Here is a 26,184-nt window from a genome sequence, read left to right on the forward strand (position 1 = left end):
CCTTATACTGCTTCCTTAGACCTTTGGCTGTTGATGTCTAATTACATATGGTAAAAATACCGCCACCTTGTGGGCCGGAGGTGGGCTGGCTGGAGTGTAGCTCAGACCCTGTTGAACCTGTATTTATATCATTTAGGTAGACATCTTAATTGCCTAGGTGCATGAAGCCATTTATTATTTAGAAATGTATTTAATCTATTTTACAATTAGTAGCACTGTAACAGTAACAATGTGACATCCTTAGCTACAGTTGCATGGCAACAGGGCTGAGCGGAGCTAATACTCCTATAAAGACAAACTGGTGAGGAAAGCTACTTGTTTACAACATTTCACTTTTCAGAAAGAAACTCAATGGCATTTGTTTAACAAAGGCGGCACCTGGCATACTTTTATTTGCACACTCCATCATAAATACTGACACATCAAAACTGCTCATTGGCATTAAATCTCACCTCTTATTGTTTCATGATAGAAGTTAACTATTAACTATAGTGTTAAACCTGGACATTGTTTGCATACATTTTATGACAATACTGTGTGGCACTGGACCCAGTAGAGTGTTTCAAACATAAGAAAACAGACACAAACACACGTCTCTGCATAGGAACGTCTGCATTTCTTATTAGAGGGTATCATGAGTCCTTTATGTCTCTTGATATGGCTTTGGTAGTTTCACTCCTGTAAAATATGAAGTCCTTCTTAAGCTCTACCCAGTAGTAACCCTTCCAGGAAAAAAAAGACGTGAGAGCGCCTTTTCCTTTTTTCACCATCAGTCATTTCAGCTGTCATTAAATAGTTAGGTTCAGTAATATTCTGTTGTCATTTTATCATTTCTTTCTGTACTTCAGTATTTGTAACATTGCTTTAAGACAAGTCAATCAAAGTCCTGACTCTGTAACCCCACCAGCGTGCAGCAACTTCAGGTTCCCCTCACTTACAGAACAGGAAATTGGATCAGTCCTCCTATAAATCCTTTATCTTCTCTATATACCACCTAGGAGAAAAGATAATACTGTAGGAATGTAACATAGCTTTCAAGTTTGGTTCTGTTCGTTCTCAGGCAAGTTCATGCAAGTCTTCATCTGTCAAGTCAGTGCAGTAGCAGGAGGCTAGTTGATTAGCTTTCACACAACCGCTGGCATGCATTGCAATGCAATATATCACACGTGAAACTCATCACAGCAGCTGCCAGTTCAGGTGAGGTCCAAATGTGAGCAACAGATTATAAATAATTATGAAGTTTTTTTCTTCTTTCCTTCCATTGTTCATTTTCCATCCTATCGTCCTCACCCTGAAAACTCTGACTTTTAATCACACATCCACAGTCCAAGGCTCAAATCCTCATGCCAACAGATCTGTGCGTGCTTGCAGCTGAAAGCCACCCCAGACCATTTAACCTTTTTCTACGCCTTTCCCACTCCTCCTACCCTCAATGTCCACTCCCAGGACTATCCTTGTGTATTCGTAGACGACGTAGGACACGCTGACAGCCGGGATGACTTTCAGCAGGTTGGGGGAAATTCCTCGATAGAGTCCAGCCACACCCTCCTGGGTCAAGATGTTGTGGACCAAGGCCACCATGGAGGGTTTCGGGGCTCCCTTCACTGAAGCTGAGGGAAGAGAAAAAGATGAGCTCCACCGACACATTCTGGTCTCTCACTAGACAACTCTGCAACACTGATTGCACCTGGTGCTGATGCACTGAAGCCATGTTTGCTCTCGATCGTCTCTTCGTCGTATCGTTTGGAATAATTGTGTTTGAATAAACACACACATTCCCATTCAAGGGACTCTGAGAATCTACAGGGACACTGAAGCTCTTCTGGCAGCTCATTGTGGCCCAACACCTAACTTAGACTTATAATGTTTTTTTCACTAAACCACCCATCTGTATCTATATTAGCATGACCACAGTTATTCTGACCTTGTGCCTGCATTCGGGTGCGGATCAGGGCCAGCGGGTAGCTTGCTAGCTGTCCGCAGGTGCTGGAAATGGCACCGCAGCCGACCAGCACCGTGACCCCTGGGTCGGCCAAACCTCTGTTCCTGTTCAGCCAGGCAAACTTCAGAGTCTGTGGGATAGAGGGAGTGAGAAGAACGTACAAACTAAGGAGACGCAGTATGAAAGCTGCGTGCTTTCATGTCTCTCTGACCTCATAGACAGCCAGGTCGATGCCAGCATAAGGGACAATACTCAGCATGTTGGGTAAATAGCCCTTATAGAAGGCCGTGACACCCTCTCTCTGTATGATCTGTTTGGCACAGTCTGCTATCCCTGAGTACTGGCCTGTCTTTCTTAGTGTGAGACGGGTCTTCAGCACCTGCAGGGAAAAGGAAGAGATGAGAGAAAAAGAGAAAATGCGTCACTCATTTCACTTGTCATACAACCCAGAAAGTGTGTTTTCTTGAAACTCTATGTTGTTTCTATGTGTGTATGAGCCTGATATTACCTCCATTGGGTAGATGACCGTCTGAGCTGTAGCTCCAGCCAAAGAGCCAGCGACAAACCTCTCATGAACTCTCAGAGTCCTGCTTTTATTACTGCCACGCATCACATTCTTGATCTATGCAGCATTATAGAGCCAAGGACAGAATAAAGTTAACATAATTTAAGAGAGGTGTAATCGCAGACAGATAACAACCGATAATATAAACATGTTGCTTCAAGACATAATTAGACACTTTGGGAAATTTGCTTGCTGAGCGTTAGACGAGAAGGTCGATAACACTCTGTTCTGTTCAATAAATATGATGCAACAACCAATGGCTATCTTAGCTTAGCATAAAAACTGGAGGCAGGTGGAGACAGAATCCACCTACCAACATCTCATTGGTGAAGCTTGCCAATTAACACGTCACATTTTGATGTTTAATCTGTACAAAAACAGACAGTGAAAAAACATCCCGTGGCGGTTTGTACGAGGGGTTCTGTGTCAGACTGTTGGTCAGGAGCTGTGACTTCCTGAAGTCTTGCAACTGTGAGGTTGCCAGGGTAACCAGCCCAGCTGTTGCCCCTGTTTCCAGTCTGCTAAGCTAAGCTAACGAGCTTCTGAAGACATGAGACTAGTAAACTAGTAGTTTTCTCGTCTAAATTTCAGTAAGACAGCAGAAAAGCTATTCTTTTAAACATGCGGGTGGGCAAATGAATGGGCAGTTGGTTAAGAGAAAAAAAAATGACAATCTTTAAAACATTGGAGACACAATGAGAAATCATCAGAAACGCCTGAAAGAAAGTAAGATGCAGGAGGAAGAGAGAATAATTAATTGCAAAAAAAAGGGACTCAAGTCTACTCCACCTGTTCATAAGCTGTGAACTTGATAGCAGTTTCTGGGGCGATTTTAAGAACATTGATTCCATTGCCCCTCCACAGCGACTGCAGTCCCCCTTCTTTCACCATGTACTGAAAACTGCTCCGCACATTCCCTTTAAAATCAGTGGAGCCGTGAACCTGGCAGAGTCAGAGTGAGAGAGAGGAGCGGTCTGTGTACGGCAGCAACGGCGGGAGGTTCACCTCAAAAGCTCTCCGCCACAAACTGAACACTTCACACACGAGCAGTGACGCGTTCAATGACCATGTGGTTCAGAGTGATCTGAGAGATGACGGCCCCTCACTGACCTGTCGGAAGACTTTGAGGCGATCCAAGGGGGCGGTCCCAGTCCGAGATACAGACCCAGCCATGGCTCCTGCCATCAGCTGCCGCCACACGTAGCCAGACTTCTTCTCCTCTTCAGAGAATTCATCTGGGACTGTCAGCTGCTCACCTATGTCCAACATCTACTGGGCCCGCGGTGGTTAGATCGCGGTCAGAAATTATGAGGTGGAACATCAAAAGGGAAACACGTGTCTGTCAGTATGAGGTGAATCAGACCCAGTCGTACACAACGCCGTTCCTGTTCAAGGTGTGTGTGACCTCACCATTGACCGTTTCCAATAGCGTGCCACGTCCTCCATGTTCCTGAGAGGGTTAAACAGGAAGTAGTCTCGCCATTCATTCCAGTCAATGGTCATGGTGCCGTCTTTGTCCATTCTGAGTAACAGATGCATAAGTGAGTTCTGAAATTCACAGAGCAGGTACTCACTGAGTTACAGAGGGGACGTAGGATCCATTATTTGCTCCTGGAGGAATCCTTTAACGCCTCGGCAGTATAACACTGTGTTTTACCACAGTCTGTTCTAACAGAGGAACTGAATGTGCAAAACTGAAGCTATGTTAAAGACAGTAAAGTGCAAAATGCAGCTCCTGCTCGAAGTAAAAGGACAATTATTGAGCTCTAAAGATTTACTTCAACAATCAGCCACTTTCCTAGTCCTAAGTGCAGGAAAAGTTGTGAAAGCCTTGATTTTCAAACAACTTATCTGAGAGGAGATGAAGTGGGACCATGAATGAAGAGGAATATCAGGTGGAAAGTATCATCCAGGCTTTGATTATCTGGCCAACCACTATGTTCTGCCATCATCCCAAAATCTGTCAGTTTTAGGAGGAAGTGGTAGTTGTTGTCTTGTGTGAATTTACGAGACAGAAAAATGACTTAACGGTATCTTGGCTGTTGCTGAAATCTGGATTCTCACCTTGAGCTAATCCTTTAGACTTTTCATATACACTGGTGTCTGAAATGCTATGCTAGCCAGTTAAGATGAAAGCGGTTAATCCCAAACCAAGCCCTTGAGGTCACTGAAGCCTATGGTAAGGCAAGAAACTTCCTCCATGTTTTAAACCACCTGACAGCACAGGTGGGAATATGTGAGGGTAATGCTCATTCATTTTCAGTGCTGAGCGTTGTTAACAGCCAAGACATGTTTTTTTATTCTGTGGGTGACACTTTGGATCCTGATGTGTTGTTATATCAGACATGAACATATTGTCCGCAGACCTTTGCAGAATCCTGGTGGCATCCTCCAGGCTAATGTTCACACCGATGGTGTGCAGAGAGTGCTGGATCTCCGCCGCATCTATCTGACCTGCAAATCCACCAGTCACACACAGTAAGAGAGAGAGAAACGAGAGAAACGGATAGAGTGGATATAAACATTTTGAGGTAACAGTACCATCAGTTATTATTTCAGTGTGTACTGTGGGCTGCTACAGACCATCATTGTTCCTGTCCAGGCTCCTAAACATGATTTTGAGCTGTTTCTCATGGGTGCGAAGATACTGCGTGAACTCTTCAAAGTCCAGTACTCCATCCTGGTTGGTGTCCCCGGCCTCCACGATCTGCAAACACAGACAGTCAGAGCAGGGACAGACGAAGTTACAGCTCGCCAGAAGGTAGGTTGTAAACCCAAGCACAACAAATGAATGAATAAATTACTCGTCTGTATCTTTCTGTTCAGAGAGCTGCTTGGCCCGTCTTTATAACCGCTAGCAGGAAAAAATATATTTTAGCGTGTCCACACTGGGAGCATCACACAGTATGTTGTTGGATTATTGTAAAGGCAGTCTATGATTAATTCTGCACAACAGAAGAAGTTTGCCTGGTTTATCAGCAGAAACACATGAGAAACCACCACATCACGGCTGCACTCCAGGTTTGCGCTCTTTAAATGCTGCTCTACCTTGCCACCTGTTGGACAAACAATGCTGCAGCTGCATGTTGTGTAGTTGAGGAATGTGTTCATTCAGTTATTTATCAGCTGGACACATGCAAATGTTACAAAAATATCTCAGTGTCACCATTCAGCTGGAAGCTTTGCATTCATCAAAGCTGTTAATGAGAATTTATGTTGAAGGTTTTCTCATTAAATACAGTGTGGACATTTAACTGTATTTTCAACATTGTAATTGCATATTATTATATTACTATGACATGATCAGAATTTACTCATCACTGTGGAAAAGATCATTTTTCACCTATAATCCGGTCCCATCCCTGAAATATTGTCTGGAAGTTTTGGAAAAGTGGGGGCAGACTATAAAGCTCCACGAAATACATACATGTGGAGTAAAAAAGGCGATGCCAACTGCTTCAATAAGCATTACTGACACTATATGAAACTCTGGACAAAGATCCATACATGAAAAGACATCTGATCTGATGTGAAGAGTGTGGGACCCAGAGAAAGGTTATCTCTCTCATCTTACAAACCCGGCTCCTTGTACAAAAATAGACAGAATGCTGCCCTTTACATGCACGCACACACACGCACACACACACACTCTAACTCTTACCCTCACCTAAACATTAATATCTACAATTAATGATGTACATTGTGGGGACTTGCATTTTGACACCGAATGGAGGCGGGTCCCCATAATGTGGCAGTGTAAACATGTTTATGATCCATACACATGAGTAACATAATATGTTCACACACACACACACACAGAGCGAGAGAGAGAGAGAGAGAGAGACGCAGCATGGGAGGAAGTGGCAGTGACCCACACACTTTTTGCCAAAACAAACAGTCACAGACAGACTGAGAGGAGAGTGACAGACTGTGTGTTCACAATAAAGTTATGCTGTTGATGTTCTTGTCTTCTGCTGCTGCACAAACAGATCAGCAGGATCAGGTTCCGAATGAAAGACGGAAGGACCTCACAGGCCTTCACTGGATGTTTAATGTGGGTAGGAGAGATAATTGGATTCTCTGATTTATTATTAGAAGGAATCCCTGTAAACACCTCTCTCTCTCTCTCTCTCTCTCTCTCTCTCTCACACACACACACACACACACACACACACACACAGAGGCATGGGACAGGTTAAATCCCAGGACTGGTTTAAGCAGTGGCCCTGTCACCAGTGCAGCAACAAATGATTGCAAACAGACCAGTTCTAGTTGAATTTTTAAGCAAGAATAACAACTGAGGTATTCTATGAAGCAGCCAGGAAACGCTCTGTGCGTGTTGGTTAATTCAGCACAGTTTCAGTAGAGAACTGATGGTGACACTGTGTCAGATGACCAGCCCTAATTCCACTGACCAACAACTTTTTTTTATACTCTTTGTATATCATGTACATAGCCTCCTATAGCTGATTTTATTTTGTATAATTGTTTATTTGTTGTACTTCTTCTGTTTTCTACCCCTCAACACTGGCAGTTATTTTTAAATGCCTTAATATTAACAATTGTATTTGTTTAATGTGATATAATCTATATGTAACACTCACCCCACAAACACGTGCTACTGCATGATATCCCAGCCAACAAACAGGTGTGTGTGCTGCAGGTGTCCAGCTGTCTTACCTTCTCCAGGGAGCCTCTGGAGAGGCCTCGGCCTGCCAGCCCTCTCCGCAGTTCAAGGATGTCGATGTATCCATCTTTGTTGAGATCCAGCTGATCGAACAGCGCAGCCCAGCGCTTTTCCCTCTCCTGGTCCGGACCAGAGGATCTGCTGTCCTGGCAGCGTGCCCAGGGGAGCCAAGTCCACTGGGGTCTCATAACTGGTTCCAGTCAGAGTCAGCTGATGGGATACATGGTCATCAGTTCAACCACCACAGTCTGACAGAGAACAGATCTTCCATCAGCCAAAGCTTTAACACAAATTTATTTTTCAAAAAGGGCATCCAAGGCAAACAGCATAATCGATCTATTCCAAATTTGTGATGTACATTTAGTTAGACCGGTGGTTCCCAACCTGGGGATGAGGGACCGCACAACAGGTCGCAAGGTGATTTTGAGGGGTCAGTAAAAGAGAACTTAACTGATTTAACAGTTTTATAACAGGATTAAAACTGAAGCAGCAGAATCAGAGTTGCTTTTCAATCTTCTTCCTCCTCAAAACCTTGTGTCTACATTACCCACAATTCAACTTGCTGGCAACAGTTCAATTGGAGATTTCAGTGAGTTAGGCTACCATCAGATAGTGTAGCTTCAAGCCTCAAGCTTCATACAGAGATAAGGAGCGGGCAGGGCTGCACAGGGATTATAATTCATGTTATAATCCAATTAATCTGGGAATACACTGTCTCCAGACATTCACAACCGACCACGTACACTGTAACCACTTTATTTAGATATTTGATTTGTTTGATATGTTTACTGTTTATGCCAGTAACACATCTTTTAGTCCTATGACATCTCACAGAAGCAGTAGTGCTTCAGCGTGTAAAATCAGAAAATAAGAAAGAAAAAAAAACAATATTTCAAAGGCATAAAGTAATGTAATGTAAGTAATTTCAAACATTCCTCTAATCTTTGCTTTTTGTTTCTTTAAATGATCATTTTAGTTTTTCGGGACTCCGACAATTATTCAAATGGAAGACAGGAGAAACATCACTTTGTGGTTGAGCGGACCACAGGCAGACTTCTGCAGCAGGTGAGAGGGGTTCAGGAAGGCACCGAGTTAGGCTGACCCAGAGATCACATTATATCTGGATGTTCCTGTGTCTACTGTGAAAACTCTGGACACGGGGGCAGCCGCCCGCAGCCTGCAGCTGCAGCTGAATAAGTGGAGTTGCTTGAAAAGGTCACATTACATGACAGGACACGTTCAGGTTCGTCCTGAGCCAATGTTTCATCGCTGTTCATCTGCAGAACTGGCGGGATCTCGTTTTTCTACGTGTCATTTCTTGGGTTACAAACATCCTAAGTGGAGTAGAGACTGATGTTTGGCGATATGATCGATTATTATCGATTTATTGATAACGCTGTAAGCTCAGACTGGCGCAGGCTGATCCACGCAGACGAGCACAACAAACACATTCATGACCGCGTTGAACCGGATCCTCACACTCTTCTGGACGCTGTTACGGTCAAATAATAAAAACCTTTCAGACCATTTTGAGACTCACTGTGTGTTTATCCCCAAACCGACCCGCCGCCCATGGTGGGATGCAGAGGATCAGGACGACAGCGACCAGCGGGTTCCGAGCTGGATGCGAGTCCGTCCTGGAACCGGATTTGACACCGAGCAGCTCTTTCTGGACTCAGCGGATCCAGAGAGGATCGGGGTTCGCTATTATCGATCGCTCGGTCATGTGGATTTCTCTGCGACTCCTGTTGAGGAAGCAGGAAGCGAGAAACAGGCGTCCCCCAGCGGCGGAGCCAGCTGCCGAGCGCGGGGGAGTCAGACCCGTGTGTGTGCAGGGTGCCCCCGCTGCTTACCGGCTTCGAGCCGCCCACTCTGGACTGACTCACTTATTCATATAGTTTATTAACGATCAACACTCTAAAGACAGAATAAAGATCCTTCACAAAGCCAGTGTTTTAGAAACAGCTGTTATTATTACTCACTTATGAAATATGATGCATCATTACAGAAAACGGGAACAGAATATGAAGTCGTGAAAATGTGTTCACCATCAACCAGCCCTGACATTAAAATGCTGCTTATGTGTGAATGTAAGAGTGAGAGATAGAGGGTGTGTGTGTGTGTGTGTGTGTGTGTGTGCTGATGATACTTCATTCATCATTTTTACAGTAAAATTTTGAGACAGTATTTTTTCTTGTGAGTATTTTCAGAATGATTATTGTTAAAGTTTTTGCTCCATTAACTTAAAATCCTCCAGCCCTTATAAGAAATATAAAAATATTCATCTTTGAAAAATAATTTTCTATTAAAATATATATTTTTTTCATTTCAAACATTTAACTGCTGGATGCAAGACGTCAGTCTGTATGAGCCTTAGAGTTTCCCACATTACACCTGTGCAAGTTGCATGTGGGGCTACAGTTAGCTTCCAATCTGGTTGTGATGCAGCAAAATGTTCATACATGCTCAAATTCATTGTGCGTACAGAGAGGCTTTCCCCCCTTTTTATGTGAAATAACATCATTTGCAGAGATATACAGATAAGCCTTGACTGCAGAGAGCCACATAACAACCAACAAATCAGAGCAAGAAAACAGAAGAAGAGGAAGGAGGGGAGGACAAAGAGGCATTATTGTTGTTGTAGACATACTGTAGTTAATGATCCTGACAGGTGTTTTGTCTCATGTGGTCCAGAGCTTTATCCATCAACATTTAACACTCACCTCTCCATCCTGCAGGTCACCGGCTCTCCAGAGAGGAGTGATGTTACCCGCCCACCTGCTCCTCCCTCAGCGCTCCATTCTCTAGAGGCAAACACTGAAAAGGCCAATCTAGGTTTTGTTTATGACTGACTTTAAGGCTATTAATGATCCTTGACCAAACACACACACACACACACACACACACACACACACACAGAGGAAGTCACCTTGCTTTAATTTTCCAGTTATATGTGTTGACTTGCTTTGTATCTGCTGTTGACAGGGCTACATGGCTTGTGAGCACGTACACCGCCTCTCTCATTCAGATGTTTTCACCTCTATTCAGCTCCATCTCTCTACACCTGCTGGTCTGAGGGGAGCAGACTGACAGATTGGTTGGATATATAAGAGCAGGACACTGTAGTTTGGGGAAGTTGACTGACTGACTGACTCAAAAACTCATCTAGTGCAGTCAAACACAGCTCGCTCCGTTCATTTTCCCTTTGCAGGTTTTCTCAAACTACGCACCTCCATGTGTAAGGGGCTCTCCTCCCTGCCCTCCTCATGCCTGGAGAAGTAAGTAACTGGGTCATCAAGTTTTCTATGTGAATATGTTATTACCTGCTTGCAGATTTTGTATTATTAACTGCGCCTGTGTGTTTCAGGGCAAAAGAGATGCGGGTGAAGCTAAGCCATCTGGCAGAGACGCACCACAAGCACCACAAGTAAACCTGCTGAAACCCACGTTTCAGACGAGTATTAATCCACTCATCTGACAGCTCGCACAGCAGCGCTCAACTGTTTCTGTCTCTCTTCTCAGGGTTCAGGATGGAAAAGCTTTTCAGGACCTGGAAACTCTGCTGAACACCAAAAGTAAGAAAGCTTTTTTTTTCCTTGATGTCTTTGAACACCACTTCAAAAAACATTTAGTTAGACTTGTGTTACTGTTACACAATATTTAAGCATTCACTGCTATTACCATTTAATGTCACTTGTGTGCAAGTTGGCTGCTGTTGTTTATAAGTTACAGTACAGAGACTACATATTTAATGTTTCACCTCTCCTATTTGACCTTTTTGTAAATATCTGCTTATTCTGAAATTGACATCAGCAACATGTTTCAAACAAGTTGGGACAGGAGCAACAAAAGACTGGGAAAGTTGTGGAATGCTCAAAAACACCTGCTTGGATCATTCCACAGGTAAACAGGTTGATTGGTAACAGGTGATAGTATCATGATTGGGTATGAAAGGAGCATCCTAGAAAGGCTCAGTCGCTCACAAGCGAGGATGGAGCGAGGTTCACCACTTTGTGAACACATGATTGTATAAAGGATGGGACTACATGGGCTCAGGAACACTTTGTAAACACATTGTCAATAAACACAGCTCATTTGAAAGTGGTTGCTTCCTACTTTTATTTACACTTTACACTAACTTTTTTTTGGAATCGGGGTTGTATAACAATTTACAAATAAATCCATGTCTTATATATTGAGAGTCACTCATGAGATGTGGGAATATTCCCCTCGAGGTAACCAGGTATCCAGCGTTTTGGGAGCTGGTCTCACAGTAGGTACTAAAAGTCAAGATATCTTGACCTGACCTTAATATCGACCCTTTGTTATGTCTCACGTAAGTCCATGAACTTACTGAAATGCACCACTAAATCACTGGAGTATCACTTTAAGCAGTGGTCATAATTTTTTGATCACACAAGTTCATTTTTGTTTTTTGTGTTTGCCTTCAGGGTTTATTTTTGCTGTATCAAAGAGCCAAGCAAGCATGGGAGTCTCTGAGTGGATGTTTTGGCTGAATTTAAGGCACGAACTGGGTGCAACTTTTTCTCACATTGACTGTTCTTGATTTGTCTCACCTTTGATCCCCTCCCTCTGGTTTATCCTCCTCTCCTTTTCTTTCCTTCTTCTCTCTCCAAGGTGGTCTGCAGGCATTTCGTGGGTTCCTGCGTTCGGAGTTCAGCGAGGAGAACCTCATGTTCTGGCTGGCCTGTGAGGACTACAGGGTTTCTCCTTCAAAGACCAAGGCCAGCAGCATCTACAGCCAGTTTATCAACCCTGACGCCCCACAGGAGGTTAGTGGAGAGTGTGATAGAAGTGTGTGTGTGTGTGTGAACACATAATACAAATGATGACTGGGTTTTGGTGATGTGTGCAGTCAGGAGTAAAAAAGAAAACGTTTTCATCATGTTTTCCCCTCAGGTAAACTTGGACGCTGAGACTCGGGAGGCTGTGTTGAGTGTGGTGGACTCTCTGTGTGCCGACACATTCGACAAGGCCCAGAAGAGGATCTACAGTTTGATGGCCAAAGACTCCTTCCCACGGTTCCTGCGCTCCCCTCAATGCATGGAGGCCATTAAGGCTTTCTAGACACACGCTGCGTATTACGACAGTCATGCTTTAGATAGAAGTGCTGATGAATCTTGTATTTTAACAGCTAGCTTGTTTCGTGATCGTTCTCTACATGGTAGTGCTGTCCTCATCGTGCACTGTATGCATGCTGTTATTGTACTGGCACTGAGTTGCAGACATTGTTAAAAAGACTTGCATAGAAACCTCAAGTATTAAGCCTACGTAGATGATTGTGCCTCTGGAGTAAATAAGCTACAAGTGACATCCACAAAGGATTTAAATAAATACCTCATAAAAGGGAGGATGTGGTGTTTAATGGCAGCAATGAGTGTTTATTTACATACATACTGTACAGAAACTATGTTTTCATATAGAAGCTTGCTAAACTTGTTCTGGCACAGGCTGCTTGAGAGTGTTTGTTGACATTAAAACAGTTTAAACAGTATTCAGCCATATCACTGGCTGCTTGCGGTCACAGTGCTGGTCTAACAGGGTGACCTTAAAAAGTCAGGCACACTTCCCCAGATGATGGTGTTTATTGAAGACAAACAACCTTGGACACGCCCCAGCTGAGCTTCTTCACGTTGGCTTTTTAGTCCACAATAATAGAGCCTTACTTTAAAGCAGGATGCAATGGTGCATCACAGTGTTATCAAACAATATCCACACATACATTAAAGGGGAATTTCCAATTTTATTTTTAATTTTTGTGTCACTTGAGTCAGCGACTGCTGGGGCTGAAGACTACAATTTTTAAAATGAAAAAAAAAAAACCCAAAACCTGGGGGTGTGGAGTTGCTGTGACTACGTTAGCCACTTTTAGCATGATACACCTGAATCTCTGATTGACCAGTCAGCAGTTGAGGTGCATTGTGGTTAATGTAGGCGCCAGGTTTGGAAAAGAACAATGAAATACAACATTCATTATCTGTGGTTGTATTGCATTTGTTCTGAGCCTTTTTAAACTTTGCACCAGGAGTCTGACAACGACATTCGACTGTATAATATCACTGAGTACTCTTTAAAAAAATTCTGTAAATATTAATCTACTCTCAAAATAATGTTACTGAATCCCAAAGTGTAAACAAGCACTAGTTGTCCCTCTTTGTCACTGATTCAACACAGAGGCGGCCGGTGGGAGCAGTGGGCTGCCCATGTAACTGCTCCAGATACACCAGCAGTTTGAGCTCACTGAAACATATGGGCTCATGACTTAGACTTTGCATTCAAACTGACAACAAAATAGCTAGCAAATGTGAAGGAATTTATAGAGACCTTTAGTTTCTATCTTTGATTCTTATATTTTATCAACAAACATTATGTCGAGCCACTTTTTCCTCTCACTTTTCCTTGTTTTGTTTTCTGTACAGTCACATAATTATGTGATAGAATGAAAACTGCTTTTAGGGTGGTGCGATCTAAAGGGCAAGTGAAAGTATGGTTTCTTGTCTAATCATGACTTTTGATGAGAAAAAAGAAGCAAACAAATATAAGTCAATGAAGTCCTCTGGTGCCCCCTAGTGGAAGTTTATGAAATTTGTATGGCCCAGTGATGCATGTTCTTATTTCATTCACTTCTTTGTAAACTGAAAAACTATTGATTGGTATCTGTTCAAGAAGGACTATTTGACTTTTCTACATGTCTGAATTCAGCTGAAACATTCACAATTCAAAAACAACAGGACAGCTGGCATAAATCTTAATTCTGAATCATGGGGTCAGTGTCATTCAGTGATCCCAAGTCCATAAGTTTAGCACAGCCTCAGGTCTGCAGGTGTGCAATTGTGTATCAGGTCCTATTTGGTGCTGGTTCCTGGACGGGCTGCTCCTGGGTTGCCTTTACCTTCAGACCCTTTAAGCACACTCAGTGGCTTGTGGAGGGACGAGCTTGCCTTCTGGGTCACCTCCTGCTCAATCTTGTTCCTGATGGCAACCTCTAAACCCTTCAGGGAACAGCAGAGGTTGTCATGTTAAATGCACATGATAAATCAAGATCACTGATGTGTTCATTGCTAAATTCTTCAGATTGGTGAAGGGCTGAGAGAAACTGCCACTGTGCTACGGTCAGTTTTTTCTGAAACTTGTCCTCACCTTTTTCAGCTTCTGTTGCTGAACCACTTGAGCCTTCTTAGGTGCAATGATCCTCCCTTTACAAAACGAAAAAAAACATCATCGTTAAATTTCCAAATGCTATTTAAAATAATTAATAAAAACGCCTGCTGAAAATCTGTCTGTCTTAAATTAGACAGGCCTGAAAAACAGACTGCCTGCCTGTATTACCAGAAAACAGTCCTAACTTTAGTACTGTCACTATAGCCCTGCACACACAAAGCTTCAAACAGCTATTCAATATTAGGCAAATCTCCCAAACATCTGAGTTTAAAAAGCTAAGTTAAATAATTGGGTAAGTTAATTGTCATAGGAAACTGATAGATAGGTAGGTAGGTAGGTACCTATGGTAGGTAAATAATATGCAGCTGTGCCACTGACCACATGCCTTCAAAGGCATTCGTTTAGTCTGTCGCTGAGCTGCTGAACACAGGATCTGGAGGACGTCACATCAAACATGAGCCGCTTTAACAACGTGTTCAGCTGTTTCCGTGCAGGTCACATGTTGATGTTCTTTGACTAAAAATACATTCCACACCTATTTCAGCGACTCACTTGATAACAGGCAATATTTTTAATGCATACCTCCTTTCTTTGGTCCTTTCTGTTTGTTTTGTTGCTGTTTCTTAGAGGCTCCTGGCCGCTGAGCTTTAAACTTCTGTGAGCCTTGAGCCATTTTGCTAACCGGAAATACGCAAAGCGTTGCTCTTCTTCTTTGCTTCCAATTGTAGTTATCGTCTTTCGTTTTTGCATTACCGCCACCTACAGGAGTCTCAATGACAGGCTGATAAAGCTGCGTTTAAGATGGACAAAAACAACTCAGTTCACTGTGGTTTTATTTTTTTACTGTATTGATGTGAAAGAGAAATCTCGTAATTCATGACTGCACTTTACAGCATTATATTCATATACGTATATATAAAAAAAATCCAGTTTTGAACTATTTCCACGTTACAAAATAAACTCAGATCAAGTGATTATCAATAACAACAATAACATACTTGCACTTAAAGAGGCCATCTGAACAACTCTCCTTCCACGGTAACTGCAGGCCATACGAATCATTGAGAATAATACATAAGCACTTGCTTTTATTAGTCAAATCAATGTGGCAAAGATATGTGGCAAGTGGCGCTGAATTTTGGCACCTGATTACTAGGCATGTGCTGAGCATCTCGAGGGGAGGTTGGTGGAACAGCTTTTTAAATACAGTACTATATTGCTGCTTTTCAAAAGTATGGTGTAAAAAACATAGTGTAATTCAGACTGATTCAGCTGCAACCCAACATAACACACTTGCCTGAATCTAGGCTACTTTGGCAAACTAAAAGCACCACCACAAATTATTTTTCACTATGAGTTCAAGTTCCAAACATTAGAAAGATGTGGAGAATTTTAGTCCAGATTTGTTTTGTTTTTCCACAATCTGTCAATCTGCTCTGCTGCAGCCTGGCACGCTGAGTGCTTGTGTTCATGCATTTCAGTGTTTGAGTCCGTGTAGGCAGACGGAGAGGTAGTGTGTATGGTTGAGGAGGCCTCCCCAGTGTGGTGTACTAATGGCCTAGTCACTAGGAATCACAATGTCATGAAATAAAAGAACGAACCACAGCCAAACAGCTATAATAATGATGTACAGACAAACAAAAACCTCATAACCCCCTTAAAGATTAAGAAAGAAATAATATGTGGCGGGTCTGATGGCCACAAAGTTGCTACATATGTCTGGAACACTGTCTTAATTTGCCCCCAAACATGTGACGTCTTAAACTGTACAAAGGAAAAGAAAGAAAATTCAAATACGCAAGTGTCTTTTATGCTCGTGTTACCCAACAGCATCTTCGTGAGTTGAGGTTTGATGAGTGGACAAAGGACAAGTGACGAGGAGAAAGATGAGAGCGAAGGAAGAGGTGAGCTTATATTACAGCGAGATATGGACAATGACACTCTGAATACTGCAATTCTTATCATTAGTGACATTAAGCTTTGTTTAGGGTGTTTTCTTCCTCTCAGTGGGCCTGTAGAGAACGTAACTTAGTGAATTTATCACCTGTTGAGGTGAAGTGAATGACAAAGTCCACAAGGGCAGCGTGTGAGGTCAGAAGGGGTGTTAAGAACGTAGACTGGCGAATAATGTGGCCAGACCTCTCCGTCAGCTGAGCTTGAGGAGATGGCGGTCTGGTGACATGACATAAACCAGTGTGAAGGAAAGACTGAGGGTCAGCTGTCTCTCTGGTTCTGATCAGTGAGCTATATTGGTGCTGCACCTGTAAGGCAGTGACCAGTGTGGGCCCCCGAGTCTGGCCCTGTGACATTCAGTACAGCGAGTAGGTGTGTCCCATACAGCTCGACACGTCTGGGACTTTTCTATGGAGCCTCTTAAAACAACAAACGTATCGTAGGATCACTGGCCAGGTGACAAAACTGCAGAAACTCAGTTACACACCGTTCACACACAAAACCTGGGACTGACTTGAGACACTAAAGATGAGGTCAAGTTGACTGATTCTGCGTAAATACTTGGTCACTGTCAGGTTTTACAACTGGTTGCTCACATTGTTGATGAGGGCAGGACTACAGTTCATTATCAGTGTCATTATTGAGTAATATGTCAATTTTTCTATTTGATTTCAGCAGAAAATAATGAGGATTGTTCACAATTTCCCAAGGTGACATCTTCAAATTTTGTCTGACCAACAGTCAAAAGATATTCCATTAACAGTGATCTAAAACTGAGCAAAATAGCAAATATTCACATTTAGAAAAAGCAGCAACCAATAAATGTTAGTTATTTTTTAAGCAAAATGTCAAAGTTAATTTAACTGTCTAATCATTTCAGACAATCTCCAACATGATGGGATTTTTTTTCTGCCACAATTTTTGCTCTACAATTCTTCTCGGTCGTCTTCAGGTTCAATGAGTGGCAAACTCATGGCTAACAGGAGCCGAAATGTTAGCCAATCAGCATGGAGAAAGCTCTTTGTGTAGTCCATAATATCTACCTGTCTTCATCCACCCACGGAGTCGTCCGATGGGCTGGAAGTCAGTCTGCAGTGAGACTGCATCTAAGTTAAGAGGAGGGATCGATCCAAACAGTGGAAACACATTCTGAACAGAACACAAAGGCAAGAAGTGACTGAGTGTCTGAAGTTTGTCCTGATCACAGCCCCAAACAAAAGCAAGTTCATCTCAGGTGAAAATTACATTCTGATAGTTGGTGGCATCACGCTATGTGTCGCAGAGACAGATACTGCAGTGTGGAGAGGACCCCCCCCCCCCCCCAGTCTCACAGGACAAGTTCACCCCAAAATAAAGACATGAAGTCATCTACTGCTCAACCACACATCAGGCTGTGAGAAATCCTGAAGTGTGTATGGCTTAAGACTTCTGAGTAATCACTGACAAACACATGTCAACACTGTGGCTCATTAAACCTGCATTCCCTTATATTTTTGGCCACTTGGGGGCAGTGCAACAAGCTGTCAATACAACTTTGACATATCACCACCTTATAAAGTTGTTAAGGTGGACACTTTAGCAAACAGTTGCTTATCCACTCATCCTGTGGACACAGAACAACATAACCATTTGCTTGGAATTATCCATCTGATAAATGTAAGTCCAATGTTTACTCTCAGTTGCTCACTTTTGGTCTCCACCAACTCCTGGGGGAAATTTCCGACTCTATAGCTGCTCAGTGCTCCACCACGTTCACCAACCAGCTACCAGTCATGAACTCAGCTCTCTGCAGCGTGGTGCTCAGCTGGTGGTGTACAGTGGGTGATGAGAGCGCGAAGCAAAACATGAGCTGAAAGAAGCTAAAATACTCCAGAGCGCTAACGATAACGGAACAGTTGAGTGATAACTCTCTGTGGGTCTGTCACACCTTCACATTACATGTAGTCATGTCTTCCATTGTTAATACAAAAATAATGATTTGCGCAGCCTAAAAGTCCAATATTCAGTCTTTCTTGCATTTATTTACTGATGCCCTGGTTGATCACTCAGGCTTTAGAAAACACAGAGAACTAAAGAGATTAGAGAGTTTTTTTTGTTTTACATTTTTCTTGGCTGTAAATTATTGACCTGTTATTGGAAAAATAATTTTGGACAAGCCTGACTAAACAAGAAGAGGCAACATAAGTATTTTGTGGCTGCACAAACATGAGTAAAGCCTGGACTGTCATGCATGCGAGCAGATGACCAAACTTTTATTTTGGGGTGAACTATGCCTTTAATAGTGATGCCTGTATTACAGAAATACAACAGCATGGCAGACCTCGTCAAAAGTGACACAATTTCCCTTTTAAAGACTTTTTTTACAGAGCATCCTGTGCAGTATGGTGAATATTTATATGGTGCTGAAATAAGTATGGTTACATATATATATATAAGTACATTATGAGAATACAAGTGTGGTATGCTACGGCACAGCCGGGAAAAGCAAGACGCAAACAAGGAGTGAGGTATAAATGCAGCCATGTATTGTCATAGGCTTCAGCTGACCAACGAGGACCAATCAAGAAAATCCATTTGTTCAAAATTTTGCCGCACAGGGTAAAAAGAGTGAAATACGATTTTTCATATCACTAAAAATTTCTCGTGAAAATCTATGAGCTATAAATTTGAATTACTCCTCTACAAAAGGTTTCTACACAGAATCAAAGAAATTAAATGTTAATATAACATTTTTGATGTCAACTTTAATTTTAAATAACCAAATATTTGGTTAAAATAGCAGTACCTTTTACTAGCAGGGGTTAGATTTCTACATATGTACAGACTACCAGCAAGGATATGTATATTTACAAGTGGGTAGCAGCATTTTAGAAACCATGGCTGATATGAACCACTACTTTTGAAATAATCACAAAAAAAATTAAGTCCTGCCACTTAGCATTTTTGTTTGTAGTTGACGAAGCCCTGAAAAATTACCTCAGTGACGACTCATAAAAATTCTTTGCCAAATAGAATTTATGGGATTGAGTCCAGCTGAGCACTATTACTTGTCAAAGAAGCCATTTAGAAAGACAAAGAGGCGGCACGAGAGAATGAAAGACAGAACGGAAAACTTGGGAAAAGGTGGAATGGAGAGACCACAGATAACAATGCGGGACAAAAAGAAAAGGGGGACTGCTCGTGTGTCTGCTTGACTCCTGCAGTGACTTCGTGTGTGGGTGAGTAACAGACTGAAGAACACGTTTCCCTCTGTGTGCACCACTGACATGTAACAGTGGCTGTGTGTTGACCAAAATCAAATGAAACCACAACTATGTGTGTGTGTGTCGTGTAATGAAATGAGTGTCTTTCGGTGTGTGACATTAAGGTGGAGCGGTGCACACGGACCAGCGGGAGGGGCTGAGTGGCTTTAGAGGGCAGTGAGGCGGCCGGTGAGTGCCGCCTGGAGCTCAGAGGGGAGGAAGACTCCCAGCTCTGTGATGATGCCTCCTGTGATGAGCTGATGAGGGGTCACGTCAAACGCCGGGTTCCACACCTCGATACCTACACGGCAGGAAACAGCAGTGAGCGACATGGAATGGAATATGGTTGGCGATACTTTCAAACATTTTTGTTTAGTTGTACCCCAACAGCCATACCAGGTTAAATTCAAATACCCCTTCACTGGCACTGCCACATATTTCAACCATCTATGCATGACTTTTAGCTAGTTGAGCTGTTACTTTCACATGAGTGACTTTCTCTTGGATCATTTGATTTCATACTTTTAGAACCCGCTTAAGGGTTAAATATTTCAGAAGAAAATGGTGATCATAGAAAAGTCTGAAATATGTAGCAGCATAAATTTGGGTCTTCTCATGAGATCATCAGATTTATATTGTGAACCTGAAAGGGGTCCTGATCTCCAGGTCGGGACCCCAGTCCATTGATCAGCATTTTCCGACTCCAAACTCTGTCTGTGGTGCGCACAGCCACAGATGCTACGGTTTAAAACAGGTCACTGCTGTGGACTTTCATTTTCAAAAAAGGCTCAGCAATTTCCAAAAACAGCTGGGTCTGTAGAAAATGACTCTAACAGGAGTAAACAGTGAATTTGTTTTATTGCAGCAGGAGGGTGTATGTGTGACTACAATGCCTTTGCTTATGATAATGAAGGGACATGTCATAATGGCACCCTAATAGTACTCTAAAATACTGCTTACAGGTTGGACCAGAGAAGTGTATGAGAGGAAAGTTAAAGAGAGTAATGCACAAGCACATATGCGCCTCTCCAGGGGCCAGTGAGCTCATTAAATGAGCGTGTTTTAATTACTGTGATGTCACCGAGCACCTCTCTGCTCTGGCAACATAATTAGAGATCAAATAACTCAATTCAGCTCTAACAAACTCACCTAAAACATCGCTCCAATGTCTGCTTTTACAGACTCCTCGACTCAGACAAAGTCATTGATGGCCTTCCAAAACACCTTTTTGAACACATTATATGCATATCTGCAGACTTTCTTGGGGGATTTACCCACAATTCATAGCATTCCCATGTTAAAAACACTGGCAGGGGAAATCCTAATGTCTAGAGATATAATGCACTGACCATAAACTGCAACATCTCCGGCTTGAATCTGGCCTGGGACCTTTGTTGTATGTCGCTCCTCATCTCTCTCTCACTTTCTTGTCATCTCTCTAATGTCACTGTTTAATCAAGGCATAAAAAATGCCACAAAAAAGCTCCCAAGAACAAGTTTACAAGCAGACAGCAGCAAGCGCTTTGTAAAAAGTGGAGCCTCGTGATAACACACAGTGCTGTCCTGTTCCTCATACAGCATTTGGAGCCCTTGCACCTTTTTTTACTCTGGCACTTAGACTGCATGTGACGTCAATTAAAGACTGAGGGTTCAGTGCTTAGGGCTTAGGGCAGACTGGAACTGGGCCACACTCATCCATCTCTCCAAGCCTGATGCTTTTCCATCGCTCTCAGTCCTCTACTGAACACACAATTTTTTTTGTTTGTACCCATTCTTGTCATTTTTTACTTTTTCTTTCCCTGTGCAAACAACACCGACACCCCACACTTCTTACCAGGGGCAGCAATGGGGACTCCATTTATGCTGGTGAGTTCCTCAGGGGGGCGCACTTCGATGATGATGTCCCTGCCGCTCTCCAGGCTCAAGTCGCACGATGTGCTGGGTGCCGCCACATAAAAGGGAATCCCGTGGTGCTTTGCGGCGATGGCCAGCTGGTACGTGCCCACCTTGTTGGCTGTGTCACCGTTGGCAACCACCCTATCTGCACCCACCACCACAGCTGAGAGGGAGAACACGATGGGAAAAGTAAGGAACTGCTAAGAACAGATCGAAAATGAAGGAAAAGGAGATGTGACGCAACACGCAGACACACACCTGTGATGTCCATTTCTCTCATGGTGAGCGCTGCCATGCTGTCTGTGATAAGTGTAGCAGGGATTCCTTCTGCGACCGCCTCATAGGCCGTCAGTCTGGATCCCTGGTTGTACGGCCTCGTCTCCGTGCAGTACACACGCTTCAGCCGGCCCAGAGCATGGAGGCTTCGCACCACACCTACACGCACAGTTATTACTACAGTTACAGTGCCACAAATATTTTAACAGTCACCTTCTTTTCTTATTCACACCCGTGGCTCCAGTCTCACCGAGTGCGGTCCCATATCCAGCTGTGGCCAGCGAGCCGGTGTTGCAGTGCGTGAGGATGGTCACAGCGTCCCTCGGGACGCCAGACAGGATGTGCTGGGCACCATAGTTACCGATCTTCCTGTTGTCATTGACGTCACGCTCCAGCATGTCTTCGATCCAGGCAATTACACTGTAGAAGGGGGGCCACAAGAGGTGGGAATTGAGAAGAGGCTCCGTCTGCCACTGTGGGCTCAGTGTGTCCAGCAAGTCTGCAGTTACAATATGCCTGCATGTTTCTGTTTGTCCCCACTTCTCTCTCTTTGTCTTTATTTCTCTCATTCATAATCTTTTTCTTAATGTAAACATCACCCCTTCTTCCACTGTAGCTGACACATCACTCCTGCTCCATGAACTACATTCAGACTTGCAGCCACGTGTTTGGAGAGTGACCCACAGTTCAACTCTACCAAAAATCATCCACGTGTCCTGGCTGGATCTTTCACCCCACTGCTCCGATATCACTCTTCCAAACAAACTATGTTATATATAAGCAATGCACGGTCTGTTATGCTGCTGTAGTGCATTGGTTTGAGAGTAAAACATAATCAACTCAGAACAATTAACATGATCCATCCACTGTGCTGCACTGTGACTTTTAGCTCCACAGATTCATCACCCAGCACCGTATGTGCTGCCTGTGACAGGAGGAAATATTGATTCCACTCTGTTTTCTTTTTCCTGAACTTTAAATCTCTGCTCTGACACATTGTTACGTGCGGTAACATGAGGGCAGGGATTGCTGTGGTGTGCAGTCGGGTGTCCGCTGTGACTGAATGACTGTAACTAATATCAGAGACCCTGACTCTGAGAAAGAAACTGTATTAAATGAGGCCTGGTCACATCTGGTCCATACCTGATCCCCTATAGAAGTTCAGTATTTCAGCCGATATCGATCGGCCAGTTTGGACCGATACAAAATCTGGTGTAATGCTCTAACACAAAAATCTCCCCTAACGCTTCCCATATGTTCGGCTTATGTCCTGTTTGCCTGCATGTGCAGCTCTAAACTACAGTCCTGTTCTAGTTAAAATAACTCAAGGCGTTTCTCTTTCACACTGACGCTTAATCTGCAATGACATTTATTTATTTATGTGGGCTTCTCAATTTTCACAAGGTATGTGATCTGTTAAATCACAACTTTAAAAAAAAAACGTCTGCAGCTGGTGTTGAATGAGGACGTGCTAACGTGGCACAGGTGTAGATCATTTCAGTTTTCCGTATATGACGGAGCAACTGATATGTAGATGGAGTGTCTGTTTGCCTTAAAGGTGTCCTGCAGAGTTTTCTTGAAAACAAAGTTAACAAAACACACTTTTCAGATCCTTGAGGCTAAACAAATGTTTTTTCGAATGCAAATGCATTTCCACCGTCATATATCAACTGAAAAGCGTTTTTGTTTTTAAGTTTGAAGTCAGCATTGTTTACATCCCTGTTTACTTGCTAACAGTTTTCTTCTTCCCTGCCTTTGTTGGCGTATTCCTGCGTTTTTTTGGCACATAACTTCCACCAGCAGATCAGTGGCTCGGTGCGAAACCATTGGGAGGAATGTGCATCACGTCCTTATGTGCAAGAACAGACACAAAACAGGGACCCACGGGGAAAAATATTGCTCCGTAACACTACTAGTGATCACAAACCCCAGGGGGTACATTTAACTAAATTATTAGGGTTAAATTATTGGCTGAAGCTAAATTAGACTGCCATGCGCACAGGCAACCAAACGTGGAGAAATATGTCAAGATTTTGATGCGAATTAATGAGTATAATGAAAAAAATGGAACAGTAGGATGGTTACTGCCTTTTCAGTGCAAAATGTTGTCTTTTTGTTTCCCCTGACAGGGTTTCCTTGCTGAGCTCCAGATGGAAGGACAGTAACAAAAAGAGTGAATGTTGGAGGATAAACACAGCAACCTTTGTTCTGACTAAATCAAACGGCTCAAGTCTCACGTTGGCTTTGGCTGAACTTTGAAATGCGCTTTTTTCACGCAACAGCAGGAAGCACATATCCCGTATCACCTTCATTAAAATTGCATCAGGAAGTTGTGTGTGCGCCTACCCTTTAATCAGCGTTTCAGTGAATCACATGACAACAAACCAACAACAAGTATGACAAGCTGCCCATAACCCAGCCTCAGGTCCCCTCCCTCGAACCAGCCCACCTTTCTCTGAGCTGCTCCGAGTTCTTCTCCATGCTCTCGTTCTCAGCAAACTCCATCAGCTCGCGGGCGGCGCGGCCCATGTTGACAGCGGTGGGCCGGGCTGAGGTCAGGTGACACAGAGACTCCCTGATGAAGGTCACAGGGTCATCACCCCCGGCGCCTGCCCGCAACTCCACAGCCAGGCTGAGGCAGCCGACGATGGCGATGGCAGGGGCGCCCCGCACCTGTAGCAGAGGGAAGAGGAGTCAACATCGCATCGTGGTCCTCCTCTTTGGTTTCTATGCCAACTTCCCACAGCTCTCTCCCAGTTTTCATCAGGATCATTAATCTCTTTCCACCACAGAGTTGTAAGGGAGTGATCACTGAGCCAAAAGTTGTCACGACAGCTTTGACTAAAATGATATCATCTGTCTTGGAGTCATTTCTCTCTCTGCCATTAGACTCCGTTATCATGACATCACCCTCTCTGGCACATTCCTTCACTCTGACACACACACACAGGATGAAACGGAGCTGTATGTGTGTGCAACCGGGAAGACAAAAGAGTGAAATATCTGCTGAGCAAGTGAGCATGTGAAGATGTTCCCAGCTGAACTTGATCATGAATCTATCTGAGCCACCCCCCCCCCCCCCCCCCCCCCCCGTCAGGACTTCAGGTATGGAGGGAGAAATGAGCGGGAGGTGTCACTGAGTGCAGCTCAAGACCAAGACGCGAACAAAAAAGCCTGGCAAAGGTCATTAATAATTCATCAATAATCTCTCCCAAAGAACGACGAGGAGGGGGGGCATATTTCATGGGTGGGTGGCTGTGTGCGGATACCTAGTTCATCGCGCTGGCACATGATAACGTGAAATTATAAAGGATGGGCTTTTTTTGGGGGGTGGGTAGTTGTGGGTAGCTGGCGGGCGCTGCAGGTGCATCCAAAACAAAAATACAGGCCGACAACGGGAGCACGACGGCGAGCATATGGCAACACATGCGTGCAGCGGTGGGAGCACAAAAGAGCCGACACTCTCACTCACACACACAGACAAAAAAAACATGCATGACGGGGATGAATGCACATTGCAGCGGGCATGCGGGTCGGGTGGGAAGTGGGAGAGAAAGGGTGAAAAGGGGTGGAGAGGGAGAAAGGAGCTCCGTACCTTCATGGACTTGATGGCCTCGTAAGCGTCCTGCACCGAGCGGATCTCATCGTACACGGTCTGGTGTGGCAGCAGCAGCTGGTTCAGGATCTGAAGAGACCCGGCCCGGTAGCGGATCGCTTCCAGCGTCATGACCGAACAACGAGGCGGGATAGTGGGAGAAATAACGCGAATGGACCGGTTGCGGGCGGGTGCGCGCACACGCACTCACTCACTCTCACTCACACACACACACTCACTCACACACACACTCTCTCTCCCCCCTCTTTCTCTCTCTCTCTCTGAGCTGATACACGTTGAAGTGACCGGCCGCGGCCTGGCTGTCGGCAGTCCCGGGAACCGTCGCGAGCAGAAGACGGAAGGCGTAGCAGGAGGTGGAGGTGCGGGTGGGACGGAGTAAAGAGAGGAGAAGGTCTGCTGTGCAGTATGGGAGGATAAAGAGGGGAGGGGAGTGAGAGAAGGGCTGGAGACCTTCACACACTGACAGACGAGCGGGGAGGCAGACACGGAACCACGTGTTCAGCCGAGCAGGAAGCCCTCGCCTCGGTGTCCACGCCCACCAAAGTCTCGCGGGTTGTCCAATTTCACCAAGACTCCAGTCTCCTGCCTCTGCGCACCATCCCCCCGCTCATCTTTCCCCTCTTTGTCAGGGGAAATTTCACATTCAAATACGTTATTAGCATAAAACCAAAGCCCTAAACCGCCCCCCCCCCAAAAAAGCAGCAAGCATTGTCTGTAAAAAGATCCGTCTATTTCTGTCTTGCATTTTATTGTTTTAACCCTCTTCTTTTGGTGACACTGGCTTTACTTCCTCCCACATAGAATCACTGCTACATGTGTGAAGAA

The 26,184-nt window shown here is 44.0% G+C and overlaps 4 protein-coding genes across 6 annotated transcripts; 1 reads left to right on the top strand and 3 right to left on the bottom strand.

The window, feature by feature from the left end:
- Positions 1–183: 183 nt before the first annotated feature.
- LOC121626785 (calcium-binding mitochondrial carrier protein SCaMC-3-like) lies at positions 184–9,001 on the bottom strand. 3 transcript variants are annotated; one of them, XM_041965470.1, is made up of 12 exons: positions 8,735–9,001; positions 7,188–7,404; positions 5,091–5,214; positions 4,874–4,961; positions 3,918–4,029; positions 3,618–3,776; positions 3,297–3,449; positions 2,451–2,564; positions 2,154–2,321; positions 1,925–2,072; positions 1,428–1,610; positions 184–994 (listed from the first exon to the last, which is right to left on the bottom strand). In XM_041965470.1, exons 2-12 carry the CDS (start codon positions 7,380–7,382, stop codon positions 984–986), a joined length of 1,455 nt encoding a protein of 484 aa, XP_041821404.1. In that variant the 5' UTR covers positions 7,383–7,404; positions 8,735–9,001; the 3' UTR covers positions 184–983. The 3 variants fall into 3 exon arrangements, with proteins under 3 accessions (XP_041821404.1, XP_041821398.1, XP_041821412.1); XM_041965464.1 differs by having other exon boundaries at positions 187–1,610; positions 8,735–9,000; XM_041965478.1 differs by lacking the exons at positions 7,188–7,404; positions 8,735–9,001 and having other exon boundaries at positions 188–1,610; positions 3,618–3,779; positions 3,918–4,961; positions 5,091–5,111.
- A 1,165-nt stretch (positions 9,002–10,166) lies between these two features.
- si:ch211-196h16.12 (regulator of G-protein signaling 5) lies at positions 10,167–12,592 on the top strand. The gene is made up of 5 exons (XM_041933162.1): positions 10,167–10,472; positions 10,562–10,621; positions 10,717–10,769; positions 11,833–11,987; positions 12,115–12,592. The coding sequence occupies exons 1-5, from the start codon at positions 10,429–10,431 to the stop codon at positions 12,280–12,282; spliced, it is 480 nt and encodes a 159-aa protein (XP_041789096.1). The 5' UTR covers positions 10,167–10,428; the 3' UTR covers positions 12,283–12,592.
- A 451-nt stretch (positions 12,593–13,043) lies between these two features.
- On the bottom strand, positions 13,044–15,060 carry c3h19orf53 (chromosome 3 C19orf53 homolog). Its single transcript, XM_041933163.1, has 3 exons — positions 14,959–15,060; positions 14,356–14,411; positions 13,044–14,207 (listed from the first exon to the last, which is right to left on the bottom strand). The coding sequence occupies exons 1-3, from the start codon at positions 15,047–15,049 to the stop codon at positions 14,061–14,063; spliced, it is 294 nt and encodes a 97-aa protein (XP_041789097.1). The 5' UTR covers positions 15,050–15,060; the 3' UTR covers positions 13,044–14,060.
- Positions 15,061–15,192: 132 nt separating this feature from the next.
- Positions 15,193–25,837, bottom strand: mri1 (methylthioribose-1-phosphate isomerase 1). The gene is made up of 6 exons (XM_041934483.1): positions 25,339–25,837; positions 24,193–24,416; positions 21,994–22,163; positions 21,726–21,902; positions 21,406–21,630; positions 15,193–19,872 (listed from the first exon to the last, which is right to left on the bottom strand). The coding sequence occupies exons 1-6, from the start codon at positions 25,468–25,470 to the stop codon at positions 19,739–19,741; spliced, it is 1,062 nt and encodes a 353-aa protein (XP_041790417.1). The 5' UTR covers positions 25,471–25,837; the 3' UTR covers positions 15,193–19,738.
- Between the last annotated feature and the right edge of the window lie 347 nt (positions 25,838–26,184).

This window comes from Chelmon rostratus, chromosome 3 (genome assembly GCF_017976325.1).
Source record: "Chelmon rostratus isolate fCheRos1 chromosome 3, fCheRos1.pri, whole genome shotgun sequence".
Classification (NCBI taxonomy): domain Eukaryota; kingdom Metazoa; phylum Chordata; class Actinopteri; order Chaetodontiformes; family Chaetodontidae; genus Chelmon; species Chelmon rostratus.

Bases quoted from the DNA above. Each gene is read 5' to 3' on its own strand.
- LOC121626785 (XM_041965464.1), bottom strand. From the start codon at position 7,382: ATGAGACCCCAGTGGACTTGGCTCCCCTGGGCACGCTGCCAGGACAGC. The intron at 4,030-4,873 runs GTCTGCGGACAA...TCTGTTACTCAG, and splicing joins GCCACCAGGATTCTGCAAAG to AATGGACAAAGACGGCACCA. The intron at 3,450-3,617 runs GTCAGTGAGGGG...TGACTCTGCCAG, and splicing joins GCCTCAAAGTCTTCCGACAG to GTTCACGGCTCCACTGATTT.
- si:ch211-196h16.12 (XM_041933162.1), top strand. From the start codon at position 10,429: ATGTGTAAGGGGCTCTCCTCCCTGCCCTCCTCATGCCTGGAGAA. The intron at 10,473-10,561 runs GTAAGTAACTGG...TGTGTGTTTCAG, and splicing joins CCCTCCTCATGCCTGGAGAA to GGCAAAAGAGATGCGGGTGA. The intron at 10,622-10,716 runs GTAAACCTGCTG...CTCTCTTCTCAG, and splicing joins ACGCACCACAAGCACCACAA to GGTTCAGGATGGAAAAGCTT.
- c3h19orf53 (XM_041933163.1), bottom strand. From the start codon at position 15,049: ATGGCTCAAGGCTCACAGAAGTTTAAAGCTCAGCGGCCAGGAGCCTCT. The intron at 14,412-14,958 runs GTATGCATTAAA...CGTTTTGTAAAG, and splicing joins GAAAGGACCAAAGAAAGGAG to GGAGGATCATTGCACCTAAG. The intron at 14,208-14,355 runs GTGAGGACAAGT...TGTTCCCTGAAG, and splicing joins AGCAACAGAAGCTGAAAAAG to GGTTTAGAGGTTGCCATCAG.
- mri1 (XM_041934483.1), bottom strand. From the start codon at position 25,470: ATGACGCTGGAAGCGATCCGCTACCGGGCCGGGTCTCTTCAGATCCTG. The intron at 22,164-24,192 runs GTGGGCTGGTTC...CCCCTTCTACAG, and splicing joins TCGGAGCAGCTCAGAGAAAG to TGTAATTGCCTGGATCGAAG. The intron at 21,903-21,993 runs GTGAGACTGGAG...CTGTGCGTGTAG, and splicing joins TGGATATGGGACCGCACTCG to GTGTGGTGCGAAGCCTCCAT.